This window comes from Ochotona curzoniae, unplaced genomic scaffold (assembly GCF_017591425.1).
Source record: "Ochotona curzoniae isolate NIBS_2020 unplaced genomic scaffold, NIBS_Ocur_1.0 contig_2210, whole genome shotgun sequence".
NCBI lineage: Eukaryota > Metazoa > Chordata > Mammalia > Lagomorpha > Ochotonidae > Ochotona > Ochotona curzoniae.
This window is the reverse complement of record NW_024465369.1, coordinates 36709471-36732976: the sequence shown is the minus strand read 5'-3', so window position 1 is coordinate 36732976 and position 23506 is coordinate 36709471. Positions and strand designations below refer to the sequence as shown.

The following is a 23506-nucleotide window of genomic DNA, read 5'->3' as shown; positions in this document are numbered from 1 at the left end:
GCAGGCAATCTATCTATCGCATTCAATTCAAAGTATTTCACAGTACGAAAGTGCTGTGACCCTATAAACAAATCTAATCACAAAGTTTATCTCTTAAGGTCTAATCAAAAGGGACAAAGAAGGGCCATGAAAAAGGTGTCGTGTGTGTGTGAGTGTGTGTGTGTGTGTTTAAGGTCCTCATTCTTAATGTACAAGATGACTCCTATGGCTTATGAATGTAGGTGAAGACATAATTTGTAGAATAATAGGCACTAATATTACATGCTGCTTCAGTTCTGTCATTTTTCCAATCCATCAAATTGATTAATGCTATAATAACACTACACAAACCTATCATTTGTGCACTAATGAAGTCAAACCCAGTTTATCCTTAGGCAACTAGATTCCAAAAACTCATAGATGTCATCTCTGCAGCCCAGCAAGACTATTTCGACAGTGCTTTATAAAAGGAGTAACAAACATGTGTCTCTGTCTCCAAATTTAGATGGCATTCTGCCAGAGGTGTAAATACAAATACTGCTAATATAACAGGACACTCAAAGAGCATTTGGCGGCTCTTAAACATGGACAAGTTACTGCAACACACACAGAGAAAAGAAGGAAATAAATTTGCTAATTTGACATTGATGACTACAATGATATCAACATAGACACTAAGTGCAAAACCGAACAATTTTTCAAAAATACGATGTGAAGGCTCCATTTAAAATAGAGTTTTAAGATGTTTAGACTTAAAACATGACATATGGGACTTCACAAAAGTCGGAACTATCTCGAATAACTAAAGCAATCTTAAACCATAAGAACAAAGCAGGAGATATTACAATACCAGATTTATAGACGTACCTGAAGATCAATCTAAACAGAACAGAAATCCCAGAAGTGAACCCACACACCTATAATCAACTAATCTTTGATATGCAAATCAAAAATCAACCCAAGGAGAAAGGATAGTCTCTAGCAAACGATGCTACCAAACTGGATAAACGCTTACAGAACTAAAAAACAATTAAGTCTAAATGAATCAATGAGCTAAACCTATGACCTGACACCATCAAATTACTAAAGGAAAACACCAGAAACATCCTGCAAGACATAGATAGAGGCAAAGATTGTTAGAGAAGACCCCAAAAGCACAGGCAATTAAGCGAAAATAAGCAAATGGGTTTACATGAAGTTAGAAAGCTTTTGTACTGCAAGGGAAATAGTCAATAACGTGAAGAAACAACCAAGAGAATGAGAGAAAATATTTGCAAATTACACAACCGATAAAGGACTAATATCCAGGATTTACAGAGAACCATAGAAACTTAACTAAACAAACAACCCAGTTAAGAAACGGGCAAAGGACATGAACAGATATTTTCAAACAATGAAATTCAAGGGGCTACACAAAAAACTGCTCAGGTTCCCTAGCTATTAGAGAAATGCAAATAAACCACAAAGTGGTTCTACCTAACTCCAGTGAGAATGGCCTAAGTGCATAAATCAACAAATAATAACTGCTGGCAAGGATGTAGGCAAAAAGGTATCTAATCCATTGTTGGTGGGAATATAAACTAGTGCAATAACTATGGAAGTCGGTAAGGATTCCTGAGACAACAGAGAATAAGTCTACTACATGATCCAGCCTCCCACTACTGGGGATATATCCAAACAAAATGAAAACTGCATACTAGAGAGGCATCTAAAACCCCATGCTTACAACAGGAAAAATCTAAATAGCTAAGACATGGAATAAATCCAGATGCCTATTGACAGATTAATGAATAAAGAAAATGTGGTAAATTTACTCCATGGAATACTACTCAGTCGTTAAAAAGAATGAAATCTTGCCGTTTGGAAATGAAAAATCATTATGCTTAATGAAATAAGCCAGTCCCAAAAAGACAACTACCATATGTTCTCTCTGATATGTGACAACTAATACACAGAACACACAAATAAAAATTATAACTGTACAAGAGAAATCAGCACACTAGAAAATAATGACTATATGCAGCATGTGTCCTTACTCCCAATAACAGGATTCCTATTATTTTTAATTATATTTTGTTATTTTATTTCCTTATTCTTCCTACACTTGTCATGTCCTGATACATTTGTATAGCAGAAACTAAGTCTGTAACTGTGAAATTAATGACTATGTCTTTGTAATAATCTGAGGACAAACAACAGGAGGAAGATAACACGGAAGGAGAGAGGGAAAAGGGGCGAGAAAAAGGAATGTTCTCCTGTGCATGTATATCTGTATTGGGGGGGATATTTATATTTAAAAATGGACCTGTGATGGTTATGTATGAGATTCAACAGCAACTCAACCTGAAAACTATAGTACAAGTCAGAGAGCACTACATATCAAATACTAATGACAGGAAATAATAAAAGATTGTACCCCAAGCTGCTGCTTTATAGAGAATGATTCATGACATTATAGAGGAGCCATAAGCAGGAAGTGCCTCTTCCCACAAAGGAAGTTTAAAGCAGTTTTCCCATTACCTTAGAGATCAGTGTTCACAGCTCACATCAAAGAATGGGGAAGCACATTGTCACACTGTCACTGCCCTGAACTTACAAGGCAAGCAGGCAGCACATGTGAGTAACACAGTGGCAAGGTTACTAAAACTCTGTCCTGCCACAAGGGTAGATTGAGGGCTCTGGAAGTAAAGATCATGTTTTTGGATAAACTAGACAAATGTAAGACACAAAAACAACAGGAACCCCCAACTTGAAGAAGACTTTTCTAGAAGATTCACATCCAAATCCTTCCCTTAGTTACAAATTATCATAAATTCTCAGGAAAAATAAGCTTGTTGCAGACAAGAAAACCCACTGTGTATCTTTCATTGCCTGCTACCTATAAATATGTACAGCACTCCTTTCAGAAAGCTAATTTAGCCACACTGTTCAAATCAATTGCATCCTCAATTCAATGAATATTTACTGCATATAATATGCCATGTACCATTCTAAGCACTAAATATATAGTTACAAATGCAAAATAACTACTCATAAGGCATTTATAATTTAATAGTACCATGTGTCTTATCTCTGTATGTGTTATCTTTATAAGGTCTAGAGTTACAACTTCTAACAAACATGGATATCTCACTATGACATAAATGTTAACTGACATACCTATAACAAGGGCTATGTGTTGCACAAAAAAATGTATACACTAGTGCAATATCCCCAAAATGCCAAACTAATACCAACTTACTAAACTATGGCAAGTAACTCAAATAATATTTCACACTCTGTATCTTCAGTCAGCAAGTTATTTGGAATAATTGTTTAAAAAGAAAAGATTAAAATGACCATAAGTCAGACACTGAAGGATACAGTAAAATTAATAACACAGATGGGTCAAAACATATTACCAATCTGGAAGAAGATGGAAAACACAGGGAAACTATCCAACGGCAGAATTCTCCTTCACAATCAAAGTTTGAGCCCATATAAAAATAGAGAATAATGGAAACCTATCTCCTCATCAAACACGACCTGGATTTCTATATTAGCAGATGACAATGATGATGATGATGATTACCAAATATACAAAGAGTTCTTGACGACTCACTAATAAGTATGGCTATGGCTTAACATACAACATACTTTAGCAACAATACTGCACTGTCATAATGGTATGAGTAATGTCATAATGTCATGAGTACAATGTTCAAGAATAAGTCCCTTGCAATAAATGAGATAAAGTCACACTTACTTTCAAACAAATAAGGCTAAAAGATAGTTACTATTAAATATAATCAAGTAGGAAAGTAAAAATGAATAATTATGATATTCAAACACAAGCCATACAAATTTATGTGAAACTGAAGGTGAGTTTCAAAATGGTATTCAAAGATCAATTTCATAAAACTGACAAACTTCCAGAGGTTATCAAGGATCAAGAGGACAGGCTAAGGTAAATCAATTTAATTTAAAATCTTCCAGTCTTTCAAGAAAAATGCATATGTGTCATGTGTCATGTTCTCAAATGATAATGTTTAGACTTAATCAAACTATAAAAATGATTCCTGATTTTTTTACTACTATCCAACAAGCAGGTCAACTTCATATGATTATTATGAATTAAAAGGCAGCTAGGATTCGACTTTTTACTATCTTTTTGAAAACAGTAATCTGAAATTCAAAGAACAGGATACACTGGCACTATCTGAGGTTTTCTCAGCAATAGAAACAAATATGAGATCAATAGCAAAACTATACAAGAACAGATGGCTAAAATTAAAAGCACAATATCTAGCCAACAGAACAGAAATAAGAAAACTGCGTCACATAACTAACAGACCTCAACAATATAAACCTTCAAAGTGCAATTGTTCTCTCAATCTAATCCTAGAAAATAGAAAACAGTCCTCAAAGTTAGGAGTTCTCCCTATGGTAGGAATAGCACCCAGCCTATCTTCCACATGGTCACTGTTCCAAGCATGTCTTACACACTTGTCTCATCAAGGCTACAAAGAACAATCCATCCCTCTTCCTTCACTCCTCCCAACCAGCAACGCACAAAAGATTCCCTACTGGAACCCCTCCACTGACCTCATACCTCCTGAATTCCTGGCAAAATTGTAAGATCCTCAAAAAAAATTTTTAAGTAATGAAATAACTTAGCCTCACCATCACTGAATTCTAACACAAAAATGAAAACAGAAGTTAACAACCCCCCAGAGACTTTCATCCAAAATAATAAAGACATTTAATTGAACAAACATGTTATATAACATCCAAAATTATCACAGACTATAACAAAAAGACCAAGATAAACATAAAACTGTCATTGCCTGCTAGGATCTAATTATTTAAGTAGAAAGGATAACTGAGACACATAAAACCATTAACAATTAGTGAATATACGTGAGCCAGGAACAACACAGAGATTTTCTACAACTTAGTGTTTAACTGCTTGTAGACAAGTTGCTTAACTTTTTGCCTCAAATATCTCAGGGTAAAAGGAAGAAATATTAATTATAAGACTGTTGAAAGAACTAACTGTAAGTGTCCTATACAGTCCCTAGTTGACAGAATACATTTAATCAGTAACTACTACTGAGCCAAAAGTGTGTATAGCATTACATAAACACTCAAATAAATATGCCACAGTAAAATAAGAACAAATTCATAAGAAAAGATGAAATCTGAATCACATCCAAAAAATAATTAGAAGCATGACAGCTGCAAAGTGAATGGTAGGGAGGAGTTGAGATGTTTACCAACACCAAATCTAAAACCAGCCTCTCGGACTCAGCTTGAGCAAAGGGAGGTCAAACGCTCAGCAAGCCCTCCTAAACTAGCCATCTCCAGGCAGATTTCTTTGATAGGACAGACCCCTTCATGCTGAGAGTATCATTACAACAGATTTGTCTGTCTTGCTCAAGAATGTAAGTACATCAAGGGCAAGAACTGTTTTACTCATTTTTGTACCCAAGCACCTAGCACAAATCAAGTACATATTTAAAAAAAAGTATATATCCTATAAAAGGGGTTTAACCCGGGACAGAGGAATTGGGGGGGGGGGTTGGAGGAAATACAGTCTCCTGTCTAGATATCTAAAGCCTGAATAATACGCCCACAAAATACTGCTATAACTCTGAAAATGCTCAAATTCTGGCTGCCCCATTTCCCATCCAGTGCCCTGTTAATGCACCTGCAAAAGCAATGGAGATGGCTCAAGTTCTGGGGCTCTCGCCATTCATGTCAAAGAATCAGACGGAGTTCCTGACTCCAGACTTTGGCCTGGCCCAGTCATAGCTGTTGAAGTCATTTAGAGCATGAACCAGCAGATAGAAGATCAATCAATCAATCAATCAATCATTCAATCAATCAATCTCTCAAATAAATTACACTTTTTAAAAAAACTGACCTAACTTAACCATAGGTAGTAAATTAAACAACGCAAACTCAAGAATTCATTTTACCTCCAAATCCTTCAATGGTTCCCTAGCCAGTTATGCTCACCAAACTCACCTCCAGAATATACAACAAAAATCCATGAGCTTTTGGCGAGCAGTTGATCTAGCAGTTACGATGATGCTTGGGACACACACTTTTCATATCAAAATGCCTGAGTTCAAGTCCTGGCCCTGTCAATTCCAGCTAATTCCATTAATGCACAACCCAGGAGGTAGCAAAAACGGTTCAAGTAGTTGGTGACCTGCCACCTACAGGGAGGTCCTGAACTGAATTCCTGCACCTGGCTTCAACACAGCCTAGTTCAACACGTTGCAGGCATTTGGGGAGTGAACCAGCTGATGGGAAAGTGTTTCTCTCTCTCTCTCTCTCTCTCTCTCTCTCTCTCTCTCTCTCTCACACACACACACACACACACACACACGTCTTCCCAATACCCTCAACTTTTCCATAAAAAAGCCTTTGGAGAAAAAGGACGGAACCAGGTAAAGCCACAAGACACCAGCAACCCACATGGACAGTTCATGTCCCTCAACTACACCTCCAATCCAGCTCCCTGCTAATGGCCTGGGAGAGCAAAGGAAGACGCTCCACATCTGGCACCATATACACACATGGCAGACCCAGATAAAAATCAAGTTCTTGGTTCCTGGTTTCAGCCTGACCCAGCCCTAGCTGTTGCAGCCTCCTGGAGAGTAAACCAGCCTATTAAAGATCTGTCTCCTCTTCTCTCTCCAATTTGTTCAAATAAATAACTTTTTCAAAAAGAGAGAAAAAAGATAATAGGTATACACATGTATGTTTGGACAGAAAAGCGACGTCCGGCAGGCTACACTAGTTTGTTTTTGTTTTAAGATTCATTTATTTTTATTGGAAAGATAGAGCTACAGAGAGAAGGGGACACAGAGAAAAAGACCCCCATCCACTGGCTCACTCCCCAGGTGGACACAATGGCCAGAGCTGAGCCAACCCGAAGCCAGGAACCCGGAGCCTCCTCTGGATCCCCTATGCGGTGCAGGGTCCCAAGACCTTAGGCCATCCTCCACTGCTCTCCCAAGCCACCAACAGGGACCTGGATGGGAAGTGGCACAGCCAGGACACAAACCAGTGCTCATATGAGATCCTAGCACATGCAAGCCAAGAATTTAACCACTAGGCCATTGCACCAGGCACAGGCCTCACTAATTATAGAGAGTTCTAATCAGTGTGACTAGTTAATTCCCAAAGATACTTCAAATTGGCTCAAAAGAACCTTCTGCATCTCTAATATTATACCTTGCTAACTACAGCAGATTCTGTTTTTTCTTTCTTTTTAAGATTTATTTTATTTTATATTTGAAAGTTAGAGAGTTACAGGGAGAGGGAGAAACAAAGAACAAGAGATTCACTTCCCAAATGGCCATTATAGTTGGATCCAGGAGTCTTCCTCTGGTCTTTCATGTTGGTGCAACAGCCCCAGGACTTGGGCCATCCTCTGCTGCTTTCTGAGGTCATAAGCAGTAGCTAGATCAGAAGTGAAGCATCCAGGACTTGAATTGGCACCCAAATGTCAGAGCTGCAGGCAGAAGCTTAGCCTACTTTATCAAGGCACAAGCCCTAAGTTTAGAATCTTAAATTAATGAACAGCAAAAATTAAAAATAATGGAATCTAGGGCTTGGCACAGTAGGTTAGTAGCTAAAGTCTTCGCCTTGCATGCACCCATGATCCCATACAGGTGCCAGTTCTTTTCCTGGCAGCCCTACTTCCCATCCAGCTCCCTGCCTGTGGTCTGGAAAAGCAGCTGAGGACAGCCCAAAGCTTTGGGACCCTATACCCACATGGGAGATCTGGAGGAGGCTCCTGGCTCCTGGTTTTGGATCAGCACAGCTCTGGCTGTTGCAGCTGCTTGGGGAGCAAATCATCAGAGGGAAGATCTTCCTCTCGGTCTCTCCTCCTCTCTGTATATTTGACTTTCCAATAAAAATAAAACAAATCTTAAAAAAATAAAAAATAAAATAAAAATAATAGAATCTAGTGAAAATAAAGGAACTTCATGTTACTTTTTAACGTAATATTTTCTAAATTCATAAGAAACATTACTTAAAATTATAATGCCAAAACATCTTCTCATAAACAAGACTAATACCAAGAGTTAGCTACCAAAATTACCAACCCTATAGTAATGATGTTAAATAAATTACATAATTTATTCATAAAAAAGTCTGGGCTTACCTAGTTATGAAACATGATGTGGGGTGGGCTACTACAGTAGCTGAATACTACAGTCACACAGCCAGCAGGATAAATAAAGACATCAAAAAAATTTTTTTAAATCTAAAGGTTAGGGCCAGCAATGCACACAGCAATCTAAGCTTCCACCTGCAGACACCAATTTGAGTCCCAGCTGTTCCACGTTCAACCCAGCTCCTACTGCATTATCTGGGAAGATGGCAGAAGACAGCCCCAGTCCAAGCGTTCAGGCCTCTGCACTCACAGGGGGAGCCTGGGAAAAGCTCTTGGCTCTTGCCTTTGGGCTGGTCCAATTCTAGTCATTGTGGCCATTTGGGGAGTGAACTATCAAATGAAAGATATCTCTCTCTCTCTCTCTCTCTGACTCTTCAAAATAAAAGCAAATAAATATTTTTAAAACTTTAAAAGTTAAGCTATGAAGAAAATTCTTTGGCTAATAAAACAATCTTAAAGATAAAAATATAGAATCAGCACAAAAAACACAGCTAAGTGTATAAGCACAATGAAATGCATTTTATGGCTTCTATTTTGCCAACACAGTTAATGGGAATTGTCATGACAAAATGGGAATTGTCATGATGGTTTTTATGAAAAGAATCTTCTTTATTACTAACCAATCAAATTTCACTTTTATTACTGATGTAAAAAAGTCCAAAGCCATGATTCATTTATAGAGCATACAAAAATAGGAAAAGTGTTCAAGAATAAAGGATCATTTACAAAGCAATAAAAAATTAAAGCATGCATTTCTCTTACTGGCAAGCCAGACTTCTATTCTACATATAAATGTCTCTAGCCAGATTTTACCGAATATTATAACTTCTGTCTCTGAACAAAAAATGAGGAGCCTGAATTCTCAATATTTCATCTCTATTTGATATCTTCAGTCCATCTGATACCAACCACTTAGGAAGTTCAAAAAAATATCTGATAACTGTTAAGAAAGTCTAATGGGGTTTGCTTTTAATTTTCACTCAGCTATGGAAGACTTGAGTTAATATTCATGACTCAAAAGTCTTCACAAAAAATATGACCAACAAATGTCATGAGATATCACCACCAAACTCTTTAAGTTCAAAACTAGAAACCATGTAATTGTATACACGAAAATTAAAACTCACAAGACAGCCCAATAAGGGACTATTTCAAAATCAAAACACATGTTTTTTCAAAGGATCCTAGTGTCAAACCAAAGTTTTCAAAAGATAACAGGACAATGTCTTAAGAATTTGGTTTCTGGGGGCCTGGTGCAATAGCCTAGCAGCTAAGGTCCTTGCCTTGAAAGCACCAGGATCCCACATGGACACCAATTCATATCCAGGTAGTCACGCTTCCCATCTAGCTCCCTGCTTGTGGCTTGGGAAAGCAGTTGAGGATAGCCCAAAGACCTGGGACCCTACACCCAGAAGCTCCTAGCTCATGGCTTCAGATCAGCTCAGCTCCAGCCATTGCGGCCAGTTGGGGGAATGAGCCAACAAATGTCTCTCCTTTTCCCTGTGAATCTGCCCCTCCAACAAAGACAGATGAATCTTTTTTAAAAAATTAGCTTGCAACCTACTTATGAACTAAGTGTTATAAAATGAGACCACAATGTTGTCAACAGTTTACTTTGCCTCTAAGCTGAAGTATAAACTATTTTGTCTTTCTTTTGCTCTACTACCTGCCCTTCCAATGTCATGCTTGCTTAGGCGGGAAGTGCCACAGTACAAAACAACTCACAGCACTTTGAAATGTGATATTCAAAAAAAATGAAATAAAAAAAAATAAGAAAAGAAATGTGATATTCAGTTCAATACCTTCTCAATAACTCTTTGTTGCCTCGCTGAATACTGAAGTATCCTCAGAATACGACACAGTATCTTCATTTTCAAGAGCAAAAGAAGGTAATCCATTGTATTATTTCAATTAAGTATTGTGAGTTTCAATATTAAATATTCTGATATGTAGGTTTAACTGTTTTTACTATCATTTTCATGTTCATCCCCTCTGTTTTGCAAAAGGCTTTTAATCTGTTTTCTGCATCATCCAACTTCCACGATTCCTCACTACTCACCTGAGGAGAGGCAGACTGGAAAATCCTTTATTACTAAAAATAAAAACAAATTTTTGAAAATATTTTTATCATTCTTTATTTCAAGATATTTCTGTAGCAGCCCTTGAAAAACCACTTTTCTAGCTAAGACTATAAGTTAGTTACTGCTGCTACACTAAAGCTATTAACAAATTTAAATAATTAAGTATCCAAATGCCCATGATGAGATAAATGAAATATTTAAAAATATCCTTTATCTTTAATATAATTTACTGAGTTTCTAAATAAAGAACAGAATGGAAATTGTCCTGATTTCAAAAATTAATAAATCACAATATGATGAAATTACCCAATGTGCTTAAAATCTAGCAAATCACTGGAGAATAACTCACAAAAAAAGAGGACACAGAAATAAGTAAGAATACTTTGAGCATTTTCTGTTATCCAAAATGGTAATGGGATAGAAGAAGCTAAAAGGTAAAATCCACAAAGACCATTTCCTCTTACAAGGAAAGGTTCCTCTATCATCCTTCCTCCCTCTCTCCCGCCTCCCTTCCTTTCTGTCACTCAACCTACACAACAGGTAAAAATGTTTTTTAAAAACTTATTTATTGGGCCCGACACGATGGTGTAGTGGTTAAGGTCCTCGCCTTGCAAGCGCCAGGATCCCATATGGGCACTGGTTCTAATCCTGGCGGCCCCGCTTCCCATCCAGCTCCCCGCTTGTGGTCTGGGAAAGCAGTGGAGGATGGCCCAAAGCTTTGGGACCCCATGTGGGAGACCCGAAGAGGCTCCTGGCTTCGGACTGGCACAGCTCCAGCCGTTGTGGCCGCTTGGGGAGTGCCTCATCAGACGGAAGATCTTCCTCTCTGTCTCCTCCTCTCTGTATATCTGCCTTTCCAATAAAAATTTTAAAAAATAAATCCTTGGGGCCCGGCGTGGTGGCACAAGTGGTTAAGGTCCTCACCTTGCACACCCGGGATCCCATATGGGCAGCCCCGCTTCCCTTCCAGCTCCCTGCCTGTGGCCCGGGAAAGCAGTCGAGGACGGCCCAAAGCTTTGGGACCCTGCACCCGCGTGGGAGACCCGGAAGAGGCTCCTGGCTTCGGATCGGCATAGTATCGGCCGTTGCGCTCACTTGGGGAGTGAATCATTGGACGAAAGATCTTCCTCTCTGTCTCCCCTCTCTGTATATCCGCCTTTCCAATAAAACATAATAAAAATAAATCTTTAAAAAACAATAATAAATAAATCCTTTTTAAAAACTTATTTATTCAAAATCATAACTTACTATTTCTTCCATGTTAAGCCAAAGAAACAATTCAAAAGCCCTTTCCATTGTAAGTAATTTATCCCAAGGAACCACTGAATATATGCACATATACAAACACTTTTAAAACAAGGACAAGAGAATAAACATATACAACCCTGATAGCTTTGAGCCTCATCACCTTTACTGAACTACTTTGGCTGAAATCCCTTTCTACTGGATCCCTGCAGGTTAAGATACAAAGGTCTCTAGCAGAAGATGGGAAAACAGAAGAGAGGTGTTTTTATAGCACAAAAACATCTACGTCCCTGCTATTCCAACCAGAATGTAGGGGCTACATTGAAGGGACTTGCTGATTTAAAGTCTTTAATTAGCCACCTTAACATTAACCAACAGGAAGATTATACGGAGTGTTGAAAAGACTGCCTAAGGCCAGCAGAGCACAGCCCAAGTCTAGAGGACCCTGCCACCCATGTGGGACACCCAGAAAGAGTTCTCGGCCCATAACTTCACCCTGGACAGCCACAGCTGTTGCAGCCACTTGGGGGTGAATCAGCGACCAGAAGGCATCTCTGTCACTCCCTCTCCTTCTCTGATACTCAGCCTTTCAAATATACCTTTGCTTAAATGTGTACATTTAAATTAAATACATCATTTATGGTGATTCTTTTTAAATCTAGGGGAAAATAACAAGAGTGCTTTGTCCATTAAAGTTTTTTTTAAATTTTAGTCCATTTTTTCTCCCAACATTTTTTTTAAAGATTTATTTTGTTTTTATTGGAAAGTCAGATTTACAGAAAGAAAGATCTTTTGTCCATTGGTTCACTCCCCAAGTGGCTATAACGGTCAGTGCTAAGCCATTCCAAAGCCAGGAGCTTCTTCCAGGTCTCCTACATGGGTGCCCAAGACTTTGGGCTTTCCTCTACTGCTTTCCCAGGCCACAAGCAAGGAGCGAGCTGGGGAGCAGAGCAGCCTGGACATGAACCAATTGATGCCCATATGGGATCCCAGTGCTGCAAGGCAAAGACCTTAGCCACTAAACTACTGCACTGGGACCCCAACATTTTTAAAAGAATCTAATTGACAGGCAGAGTTACAGATAAAGAGACAGAAATCTACGATCAGCTGGTTCACTCCCCAAAATGGCTACAACAGCCACATCTGGGCCAGGCTGAACCCAAGACCTTAACCCAGGTTGTCCACATGGACAGGAGGAGCTCAAGCCCTTGGCCCATGCTCTACTGCTTTCCCAGATGCATTAGCAGGGAGCAGGATTAGAAGTGAAGCAGCCAGAAATTGAATCAGCACTCATATGGGATGCTGGAGTCGCAGGCAACAGCTTAACTCGCTGAAGCACAACACTGTACCCCCAAATTTCTTTTTAAAGAGTGTGCTCTCTTCACTGGCACATATAAGATCTGTGGCTGGGAACAGGCCTGGATGGGTAGCTAAGGGGAAGCCTCAGCTAAGCAGCAGTTCCCACTGGTGAGCATGAGAGCTGGAATGGGGGCAGCAATTCAGGCCAGACATGACTACAGTACCCCTTGCAATGGGTATGAACTGGGTCTGGTGTGTGCCAGACTGGACTAGACTCTAACACCCACTGGTGCTCATGAGAGCCAGGGTGGGTATAGGACAAGTGGGCTATGTCTCAGCACCTGCTGAACTACATGAGAGTTGTTACTGAGCGTGGACCAGGTGTGTATTTGCTATAGCACCCAACAGCAAAGAACCGTAATAAGTATGTACCAGTCAGGCAAGGTCACTGTTCCTGCCAGGACAGGGGGTGGACTAAGTCAGTCCGGGCCAAGGACCAACCTGTGGGTGTGAGGTCTGCCACTGGGAGGAAACCTAATAGAGGAGCTTGGGGAATTCTTTAAGGATGCAGTCCCTGCAGATGAGCAAAAGAAACAAGGCTAGGAGCAGCCCAAACCAGGGCAGGTTACAGTATTCTCCAGCTCACACATGGGGCAAGTCTGGGGGCAGGCCAGGCTGGGCCAGTTCATCACACCCACTGGCAGATCTAAGAAGCAGTACAGGGTGCAGGACAAGACAGGTCAAGAAGCAATACCAGCCAGTTCACATTAGGGCCAGGACTGGAAGCTGGCAGTGCTGGGCTAGGCTAGGCTGCAGCACCCACCAACATGAGCTAAAACTGGGGGCAGACCAAGCTGAGCCAGGCTATAACACCTAGTGGCAAATGCCAAGGTGAAGCAGGCCATGCCATACTGGGTTACAGCAGCCACCAGCACACATGAGACCTGGGAGTTTGGGGAGGGGAGGTAAGCCCAGTAAGGAGCCTATAGGGGGTTCCCCTGCTGGGTCACTGTTCCCATTGGTGAGCATGAGAATTTGGAATCAGGGGCAGACCAGGCCAGTCAAGGCTAAAACATCTGTTGCCCTGCATGTAAACTGGGTTAGAGGGAGAGCCAGGCTGGGCTAACCCACTGTACCCACTGGTGCATGCATAAGACAGAGTAAGTGCAGGCTGGCTGGGCTTTGCCACAGCATCAGGTGGCAAATACTGGGACTGGGGGCAAATCCTATCAACTGTAGAACTACCTGGAGAGTGCAAGATCCAGGACTGGGACTTGGCCCAATAGGGAAACTGTGGACACCTCTCTGACGGGTCGCAACTCCCACTCACAAGCATGAGAACCAGGGCGGGGGGCAGACCTGGCTAGACAGGCAATAGCACCTGCCGGCATGTGTGTGGGCGGGGTAGTGGGGTTGGTTTGGTTGAGCTAGGTTTCTATGCTCATTGACATATACAAGAGCTGAATGGGATATGGAACACAACTGGATCAGTCTACTGTACACACTGGTAAACACAGGAACCAGGTCTGGGCACAGCGGGGGTCATCGGGGATCCCTCCGATTAGGCCGCAGCTCCCAGTGGTGTACATGAGGGCCGAGTGTACATGAGGGCAGGGTGGGCAGGGCTGCGGCATCCACTGGTTTACATAAGAGCTGGGGCTTGAGTCAGAACTCAGCCAGCAACCCGCAACTACCAGTGTGTGCAAGGGCTGATGTGGATGATGGACTGAGCCAGACCTGTACTGGCAAGCACATTAGAGTCAGATCTGGGATCACTTCAGATGAGGTTTCTTTGGGGATCCCCACATTTGAACTGCTGGACTCATGATTCCAATCATGAGGACAATCACAGGATCTGTGGTCTGACCATGGAGCGAACATGTCAGAGCTGGGCCTCCTCAGAGGCTAAGATGGAGCAGTGGATGGATACCCAGATGCACATGGAGGATACGGCAGTCCACTGGGCCTGCAGAGGACATCTGGTACCATAACAGAGGAAGGAGGGCAGAACAAATTGGTCAACTACCCCAGCCAAACACTGACAGCAAATATCTGGGCAAACGGAAACTCTAAGGTAGACTATGTCAGCCAACGGACCTCACAAGGATTTCCTCATCCTTGGATCGGCAAGATCAACAGCATTTCAGAACTATCGAAACCACTTGAACAGAACCCTCAGACCATACTCCACATCACAAACCCTGGGATAATATCAGGTGGCCATTCCCCATCCCCGGGTACTAACGCGGTTGGGAGGCTGGGTGCAGCTTCTCCCCTTATCGACTGTCTTTCCCAATATAGGAGGAAGTAGAAAAAATTTGGAAACAATTCTCTCACCCACTTTCCCCTAACCCTCAGCCTTCCCACCCTAGTCAACTATGTAAACATCATCAAAAATAAAAATGTTTAAAGAGTTTTTATTTACTTTCTTGAAATTTATTGTTCCTTCTGGAATACAGATTTTTCAGAAAGAGAGTGAGATCTTCTATCGACCGATCTACCCTCAAACTGAACACAACACTCAAGGTTGGTTTAAGCTGAAGCCAGGAAACCAGCATTCCAATGAGCCTCCCCTGCAGATGGCAGAGGCCCCAGCACTCAGGCCATCAGCTGCTGCTTTTCCGGACACATGTGCAGGGAGATGGCTCAGAAGCAGAACAGTCGGGGCATAAACCAGTGCAAAGCGTAACACACTGTTCAACACTAGCCCCTGTTTCTCAAAGTTGTAAATCTGAGGATTAGAATATATTCCTTTAATATGAAATAAGAATTTTCTTGAGAAATTTAGACTCACCAAAAAAAAATTTATTTTTATCTGTTTGAAAGACAGAGCAAGCGCTGGCTTTGGCAGCACATATACTAAAATTGAAAGGCAGAGCAATAGGCAGCAACAAAGACATCTTACATCCCCTGGATCATTCCCCAAATCCCACAATAGCCAGGGCTGGACCAGGCTAAAGTCAGAAGACAGGAGCTTCATCTGGATTTGCAAGTGGATGACAGAGCTTCAAGCACTTTAGCCAACATCTGCTGTCCCCCACAGTGCACATCAGCAGCACTGGAACCAGACATGGTACTCCAACCAGTCACTGCAGTACGTGATGCAGAATCCCAAGAGACAGCTTAACCCACTGCATCAAAATGCCTGCTGAGCATGGCATTTTAAAACCTTAATCTGGGTAGTATGATTTCAGGTGATTCATACTTTATTACATTTCTCTGGATTGTTTTCATTTGCTATAACAGCCCTTTATTAGTTTTTAAGACTTATTTTTCTTGGAAAGGTAGATAAACAGAGAGAAGGAGATTGAGAAAGATCTTCCACCCACTAGTTCACTTTCCAAGTGGCTGCAACAGCCAAAACTTAGCTGAAGCCAGGAGCTTCTTCCAGGTCCCCCACACAGGTGCTGGGTCCCAAGGCTTTGGGCCGTCCTCTGCTGTTTTCCCAAGCTGCAAGCAGGGAGCTGGATGGGAAGCAGAGCAGCCAGGACTCAAACCAGCACCCATATGGGATCTCAGCATGTACAAGGCAAGGATTTGACCACTGAGCCACTGCACTGGGTGGTGGTGGTATTATTATTATTATTAACCACAATAAGCTTTTCTTATTTGACAGGGAAAAAAGGGATCAGATATACTTAAAACATACTCAGAGTCTTAACAGACATACAGAAATTACCCAAACATAGTAGATATTTCAAGCACCAAGAATGAACACTCAAAACAGAAAGGGTGATCAGGTAAAGGGACAAGAGATGAGGCTGCCAGGGATGGGGGATCCCGGGGGGTTTGGGTCTCCTGTCTCAGGCCCTGGGACCCACCTACTAAGCAAATGTCACATTTGTGAGACCCAGGGGAGGCAGATCTGGTGATGCTTGGGACACCTGGCCCAGGTACTTGGACTCACCTGCAAGAACGTGTCCTACTTAATGAAAAAGGTGGAGCAGTGGGCACAGACCCTGTTGTAGAAGGAGAATATGGCAGCACATATGGTGCTGTAGCAGAAAGACAGAACTAACTGGACAACTACCCCAAACGATGACAGCAAAAAGTCTCAGTGAATGGAATCAATGAACATCGGGAAGGAGACATCATCCTCGGACCAGTGAAATTGGCAGCATTTCAGAACTATCCAAACCACTTGGACAGAACCCTTGACATATGTACACACTGAGACTCTGGGTTGATACGAGGTGGCAGTTTCTCATCCCTGGGTACTGGGACGTGTGGAAAGTCATGAGTGTTTTCCCCCTTTGTCTCTCCCCTTCCCCCAGAAACAACAAGAAGAAACAGCCAATTTGGAAGCAATGAATTCACCCAATTTTCCCTAAACCTCAACCCTTCCCACCCTCATCAACCATGTATTATCATTATTAAAAAAAATAAAATTAATAAAAAAAAGAAGTACACACATAAGTAAGATAAAACATAATGGGAAAAAAGGCTGGAGATACAAATTTGAACTAAGTTACGTGCCTCACTCACTCTTTTAAATGGACAAAAGGAAACTACAACAGGCAATAAAACCAGAGGAAAGTGATGTTTTGGCAGCAAGTTAAGCTGCCTGCTGCTTGAAACACCCACATACCATATCATAGCTGAGACAGTTAGGTCTCAGGTATCTTGCTTCTGATCCAACTCCTTACTAATAGCCCTAACAAGGCAGTAGAAGTTGGTCTGAATATCTGGGTTCCTGACAACCATATGGGAGACCCAGAAGCAGCTCCAGACTCCTGGTTACAGCCTGGTCTAGCCCCAGCTATTACAGTTATTTGGGGAATGAAAAAAGTGGATGGAAGATTTACCTGAGTGTTGCCATTCCTCTCTGTTGCTCTAACCTTCATGTAAATAAATAAATATGGAAGAAAAAAAAAAGAAGGCAAGTCAACATTCTAGAAAAATAGGGGGCAGAGACTTAGGGGCCACTTGTCGGCTACTCCAGTTCCAATCCAATCCTCTAACCTGGGAAAGCAGGGGAAGGCGGCCCAAGTGCTTGGGCCCCTGAATTCACATGGTAGACCCAGAGGAGGCTTCCAGCTCCTGGCTTCAGATCAGCATAGCTCTGGCCATTGCAGCTGTTTAGGAGTGAACCAGTGGCTGGAAGACCTCTGTCCCTTCTCTCCATCATTTCACCTTTCAAATTAATAAATAAATCTTTATTTAAAACCTTTTAGGAAAACAGAAGTAAAACCAAAACAAACAAAACTTAAACAGGCTTACAGTATCTAGAATCTGCTGCAAGGAAACCTGACTGGACGCAGGGAAGTCAATTCAGACACAACTATAACAATCCACCTGAATAAAGACAAGACCTTGAACCAAGGTAAGAGCAATAAATACACAATAACTCTTATCAAGGAGGTAAAACTTGGTGGAGGACCCATGGGTAACATAGTGCTATCAATGGTTTACTTAATGTGAGGAATTTACAGAAGGTTCCCAAAAAGATGTCCTTATGAATAGGGTTCTCAAGAAAGTCCCTTCAAGAATATCACAAATACATGCCATCTGTCTTGAAATGTTTCCAATATCAAATAATGGACAGTCAGCTCATGTCCACTGGCAGTAAGACTAACAGGCAAAATGTCTGCAATGCCAAAAATTGCAGCTCTCAAAAACAAATTCATAATTAGCTATAAAGTAATCACAGGACTATGTAGATACATATCTCTAACCTCTTCTGTATTTTGCCAGAAGTACAACTATATTACTGCCAGAAACAGCACTATGAACAGCTGTCAGAGGCAAACCAAGATTTCAGGTATATTATGAACGTAGTCTCACTTTCTATCATTTCTTTAAAAAATCTTTTTTAAATTACAACCAATTTACAAAGTAAAACATATTCACTACAATAATCTGAATAATTCAAGAATATAGTTTCTAGGGCCCAGCATGGTGGCCTAGCAGCTAAAGCCCTCTCCTTGAATGCACCGGGATCCCATATGGGCACCGGTTCTAATCCTGGCAGCTCCACTTCCCGTCCAGCTCCAAGCCTGTGGCCTGGGAAAGTTGTTGAGGACGGCCCAAAGCCTTGGGATCCTGTATCCACGTGGGAGACCAAGAGGAAGTTCCTGGCTCCTGGCTTCGGATAGGTGCAGCACCATCCATTGCAGTCCTTGGGGAGTGAATCATTGGAGGGGAGATCTTCCTCCCTCTCTCCTCTTCTCTGTGTACCTGACTTCGCGATAAAAATAAAATAAATCTTAAATATATATATATATATATATAGTTTTTCCATTCTCCACTAATAACCTACCCACTATAAGAAGTTACTACTTAACACTAGTTGGACATTCTCTTATAAATTTTGTCTATGTAACATATCCATATTTATGTAGGGTTTACTTAACAACAATGGGTTCATATAGTATTAAGATTTTTTTTTCAGAGGTACATAGTGAGAGGGAGAGACAGAGAGGGAGTGACCTTCCACCTGCTAGTTCACTCCCCAAGTGGCCCCAACAGCCACAATGAACCAAGCCAAAGCCAGGAACTTCACCAGGGCCTCCAATACTGGGGCAGGGCCCAAGCACTTGGGTCGTTCTCTGTGCCCCTCCTCAGACACCAGCAGGGAGCTGAATCAGAACTGGAACAGCCATGACATGAGCTGGTACCCACACGGGATTCAAGCATCACATTCAGAGGGGCACAAGCCACTAAGCCATAATGCTGATCCTTCATATATTATTCTATAACTTGTTTTTCTTTAATAAAATTATAGTTTTCAAACCCATTTATTTAGCAGGAGCACTTCTTCAGTAGCTCATACACCTTGAGTATTTCTAATCCAAAATCCAAAATATTCCTAATCTGAAACTTTTGAGTCTCCATGTACCATAAGTGGAAAATTCCACACTTGATTTCATGTGATGGATTGTAATCAAAATTCATATGGGATACACTTCACGTGATTTATGTTTAGTCTTCAGTCCACTCCCCACAGAATCTGTGTATGTGCAAACACTCCAAAACGTGAAAATAGCTGAAATCTGAGACATTTCTTGGATGAAGCATTTCAGGTAAGGGATACTCAGCCTGTACACATTCGGGCATTTCTGGGTGTTTTTTCTTTTGCTATAACAACACTACAAATATACAAATTATATAATCACTGTACATTTAAGTATCAGTCTTTCAATTTCTTCCAGATAAATCCTTATACATAAAATTCTGGGTCAAAGGATAACTATATTAAATTCCCAAACAGTATTAATAAATTACAGACATAATAATCTGAGGTTGTTTTCCTTCCCCAGCAGGTAGTAATTATCATACTCATTTTGCCAGAATCTAACAAGGTGTGAAAATTGCTATTTATTGTTAACAACAGAGAGCTCCTGTTCCCTGTCCGCATGCATTTCTCCTTTTATGAACTGTTTGGTCACACCCTTTTACTCTGTTGAGTTGTCTTTTCCTTGCCAATCTGCAGAAATGTATTAATAGTGTCTTTTATCATACAAAGCTTTTTAAAAATGTTCTGCGATCAAATTTGCCAATATTTTCCTTTCAGATTCTGGATCTTGCTTGGGCCTCGTCTGCTGGCCAAAATTACTATAATAACTTCCCACACTGTCTCTTGTCCATTATGACTTGGTTTTTGTTCTTTTCATACATTTTGGCTCTGATCCATGTGAAATTCATTCCTACAGAATTATGACTTAGGAACTGTTCCTACATCAATTTACTGAGTTATGCGTCTTCATATTCCTCCTCCAAGGATCCCAGATACTGCAACCAGCTAAGACAGCAGACAAAATTCCTAGACATCCTTAAGTTTCACCAAGAAAAAATTCTAAATGTATTCAAAGACATTCATCCTTTTCTCTTTAAACGTATCTGTGCATGCTGTATATGAACATCAGCATACACTGTGAAATCTATGTCATGGTAAAATATAAACAATCACTGCTTAAAACCTCAAGATTATCCACCAGCTGACTAGGTGCTCAGGGTACAGTGGGACATGATCCTGTATTCATGAGGCTGATGACCTAGGGGGAGTTTCTCTCCTAGGAAACAACGGATTTCAGTGGAAAGAAGGAAAGGAATGTATAGACACACAAATGTCATGCCATGAAACACATGTTGGCAAAGGTCAGGCCACATGCTGGACTTGCCTTCTCCAAACCCTACCTTCTTCTTGCTAAGGTATCTATTTGACCCTCATGAGCTTCTTGCTACCAGCCTCCTGTGGAAAACGCCACGCCGGAGTTAAGGTTCACCCATCTACATACAACTAGGAATACCTACTTTCCTCACTGGCTCAACAGCACTGAACTCCTTTCACTAAATAAACAGAGAAAACGTGTTACAAATCTACTCCCATTAGTCCTGTTCAGTCCATCGAATTGAAACTCCTTCTTCAACGTACATGTCGGTTTTAAAGACACTTCAACGCACTTTGGAAGACCTGCCCAATCCAGAACATTTGGTAGCCCCGCCCGGCCCCTCACCTTAACCCTAATCCTCACCTTGGGGTCCCAGAACCTGAAAACTGGCCCCACTGCTGGACCCCAGGCCTCGTGGCCACGCCCCCCTCAGCTGCATCCCAGCCCCGCCGACGAAGCACCGCCCAGGGCAAGCCGACCAGCCACTGCGAGCTGACCTTGGCCTCAGTTTCCTCCTCCGTGAGCTGGCACTCGGAGCTCGCGACCAGCCCTCACGGCCCAGCCCTGAGGGGAGGATTTCCAGCCCAGCACGCCCCTCCGCCGCCCGCCACCCCCACCGTCCACGAGCGCTACCTGCGATCTGGGAGACGAAGGCTTCCGCCACCAGAGACATGTCGGCTGGGCGGCTCTCCGCGGTCCTCCTCAGAGTCCTCCTCCGAAAGTCGGCGGCTCCGGACGCCTGACGGGCCTGACCCGGTGAAGCTCAAGACGCGCAAAGCCCACTCAGGTGGCAGCGCCAGGAGCAGCCGCGAGGCCCCCAAGGTTACCACCAGGCCCAGCCGGGAACTTCCGGTGCCGCTGACAGCGGCGGCGCGAGCGCTTCCGCCGGCCCCGCCCCGCGCCCCGCGCGTCCGGGGCGGGAACGGCTGGGCTCCCCGGCGCGGCTCCCGCCTAGGGAGTCCTTACTGCCCTTTCCCGTAAGCGGTGGATTTCTAAGCCCGCGATAATGTTTTTATACACCCACTAGACCACAGGCACTTGGTAGCCTTTTAAAAGGTATTTGGTTGACTTCATCGTCTCAGCGATGCGTCCCGATGATAGGGTACCGTCCCTGTTGAGCTGAGGAATCCGGCTTGGAGAGCTCACACTGCCCAGACACTCAGCTGAGCCCCAGGTTCAGTCCCACGCGAATTCCCTGGCTCCCACCAGGCTGCTGGGTTGAATAGTTTGGGACACGCGCCAAGTGTCTGGCTATTCAGTTATGGAAATACCATCGCGGGAGAGCAATGCTGTAGCCGACCCTAACCTGGAAAGTCCGTGTGCCTTTGAACTCCAGACACTGGAAATGAAGTTCAACTTGGGGGATAAGCTGCTTCCTCCCAGAGAGAGAAGAGGAGGAAATACAAAAACCCTCAAGTTTACACGAGGAACAAGTGTTAGCATCGGGCCAGTCCCCTTTCCCTGATGAGAAGCAGGTTCAGAGAGGTGAGGTGACTTATTTTAAATAACACAGTCAAAAAAAGTTGGCGTTGTGGCTTAACGCGGAGTGATGCTGGCATCCCCTGTGGGCCCCGGTTCGAGTCATGGCTGCTCCATTTCTGATTCAACTCTCTACTCTTGTGTATGGGAAAGCAGCAGAGGATGGCCCAAGTGGTTGGGTTCTTGCATCCACGGAGACTCAAAAGCTTTGGGCTCCTGATTTCAGATGGGTCCAGGTCCAGCCATTGGTCCCATTTTTGGTAATAAACCAGCTGATGAAAGTTCTCTCTCAGCTGTGCATTTCAAATAAATAAAATAAACCTTTAAAAATTAAAAAAGTAAATGAACTGCCAGAGTGAGAAGAGCAACAGATTGGACACACATGCAAGAGAAACAGAACAAGAACATGACAGAGTAGCCTGTTGATTTGCTTAATTTCTGTTAAGGATCCATGGTTTGATGCATGGTACATCAGTAAACTGATTTGGCTCTGATGCCTATCTTTGCTATTTGATTTGATTTGATTTGACTTGACTTGACTTGATTTTAGAAAATAAGAGTTATAGGAAGAGAGAGAGAGAGGTCTTCCATTTGCGGTTTCACTTCCCAAATGGCCACAGTGGCCACGGCTGAGTCAGGAGCTGCTTCTAGGTCTCCTACACAGGTAGCAAGAGCCCCACCACTTGGGTCATCTTCTATGCTTTCCCAGGTCATTAGCTTGGAGCCGGATTGGAGATGCAGCAGCCAGAACTCAAACCAGTGCCCGTAAGAGATGCCAGTATCACTGGTAGTAGCTTTACCTAAATGCCATAATGCCAGCCCCAGCTATTCTATTTTTAAAGGCAGAGAGAGGAAGAGAAAGACATTTTCCAATTGCTGCTTCATTTACCAAATGAACACAACAGTCAGGGCTGGACCAAGCTAAAGTCATAAGCCAGGAACCCAGTCCGGGTCTCCCATGTAGGTAACAGGGACCCAAGCACTTGAGCCATCATCTGCTGCCTCCCAGACACATTGACAAGAAGCTGGATTGCAAGCAGAAATCGCACTCAGTCCTGGATAATTCCAGTGTAGGCTGTGGGCATCCTACTCCATGCCACAATACCTGCCCCACCCCCAGGTCTTTGCAATTACAG

General features: G+C 42.4%; 1 protein-coding gene across 1 annotated transcript in view; it reads right to left on the bottom strand.

Moving 5' to 3' along the window:
• Positions 1-21836, bottom strand: part of MTX2 (metaxin 2) — a 71209-nt gene extending 49373 nt beyond the window's left edge. Inside the window, exons 1-2 of the mRNA XM_040971777.1 lie at positions 21816-21836; positions 21525-21589 (exon numbers count right to left, since the gene is read on the bottom strand). Coding sequence (XP_040827711.1) covers positions 21525-21564 — 40 coding nt within the window. The 5' untranslated portion in view covers positions 21565-21589; positions 21816-21836. The remainder of the gene's footprint in view (positions 1-21524; positions 21590-21815) is intronic.
• Between the last annotated feature and the right edge of the window lie 1670 nt (positions 21837-23506).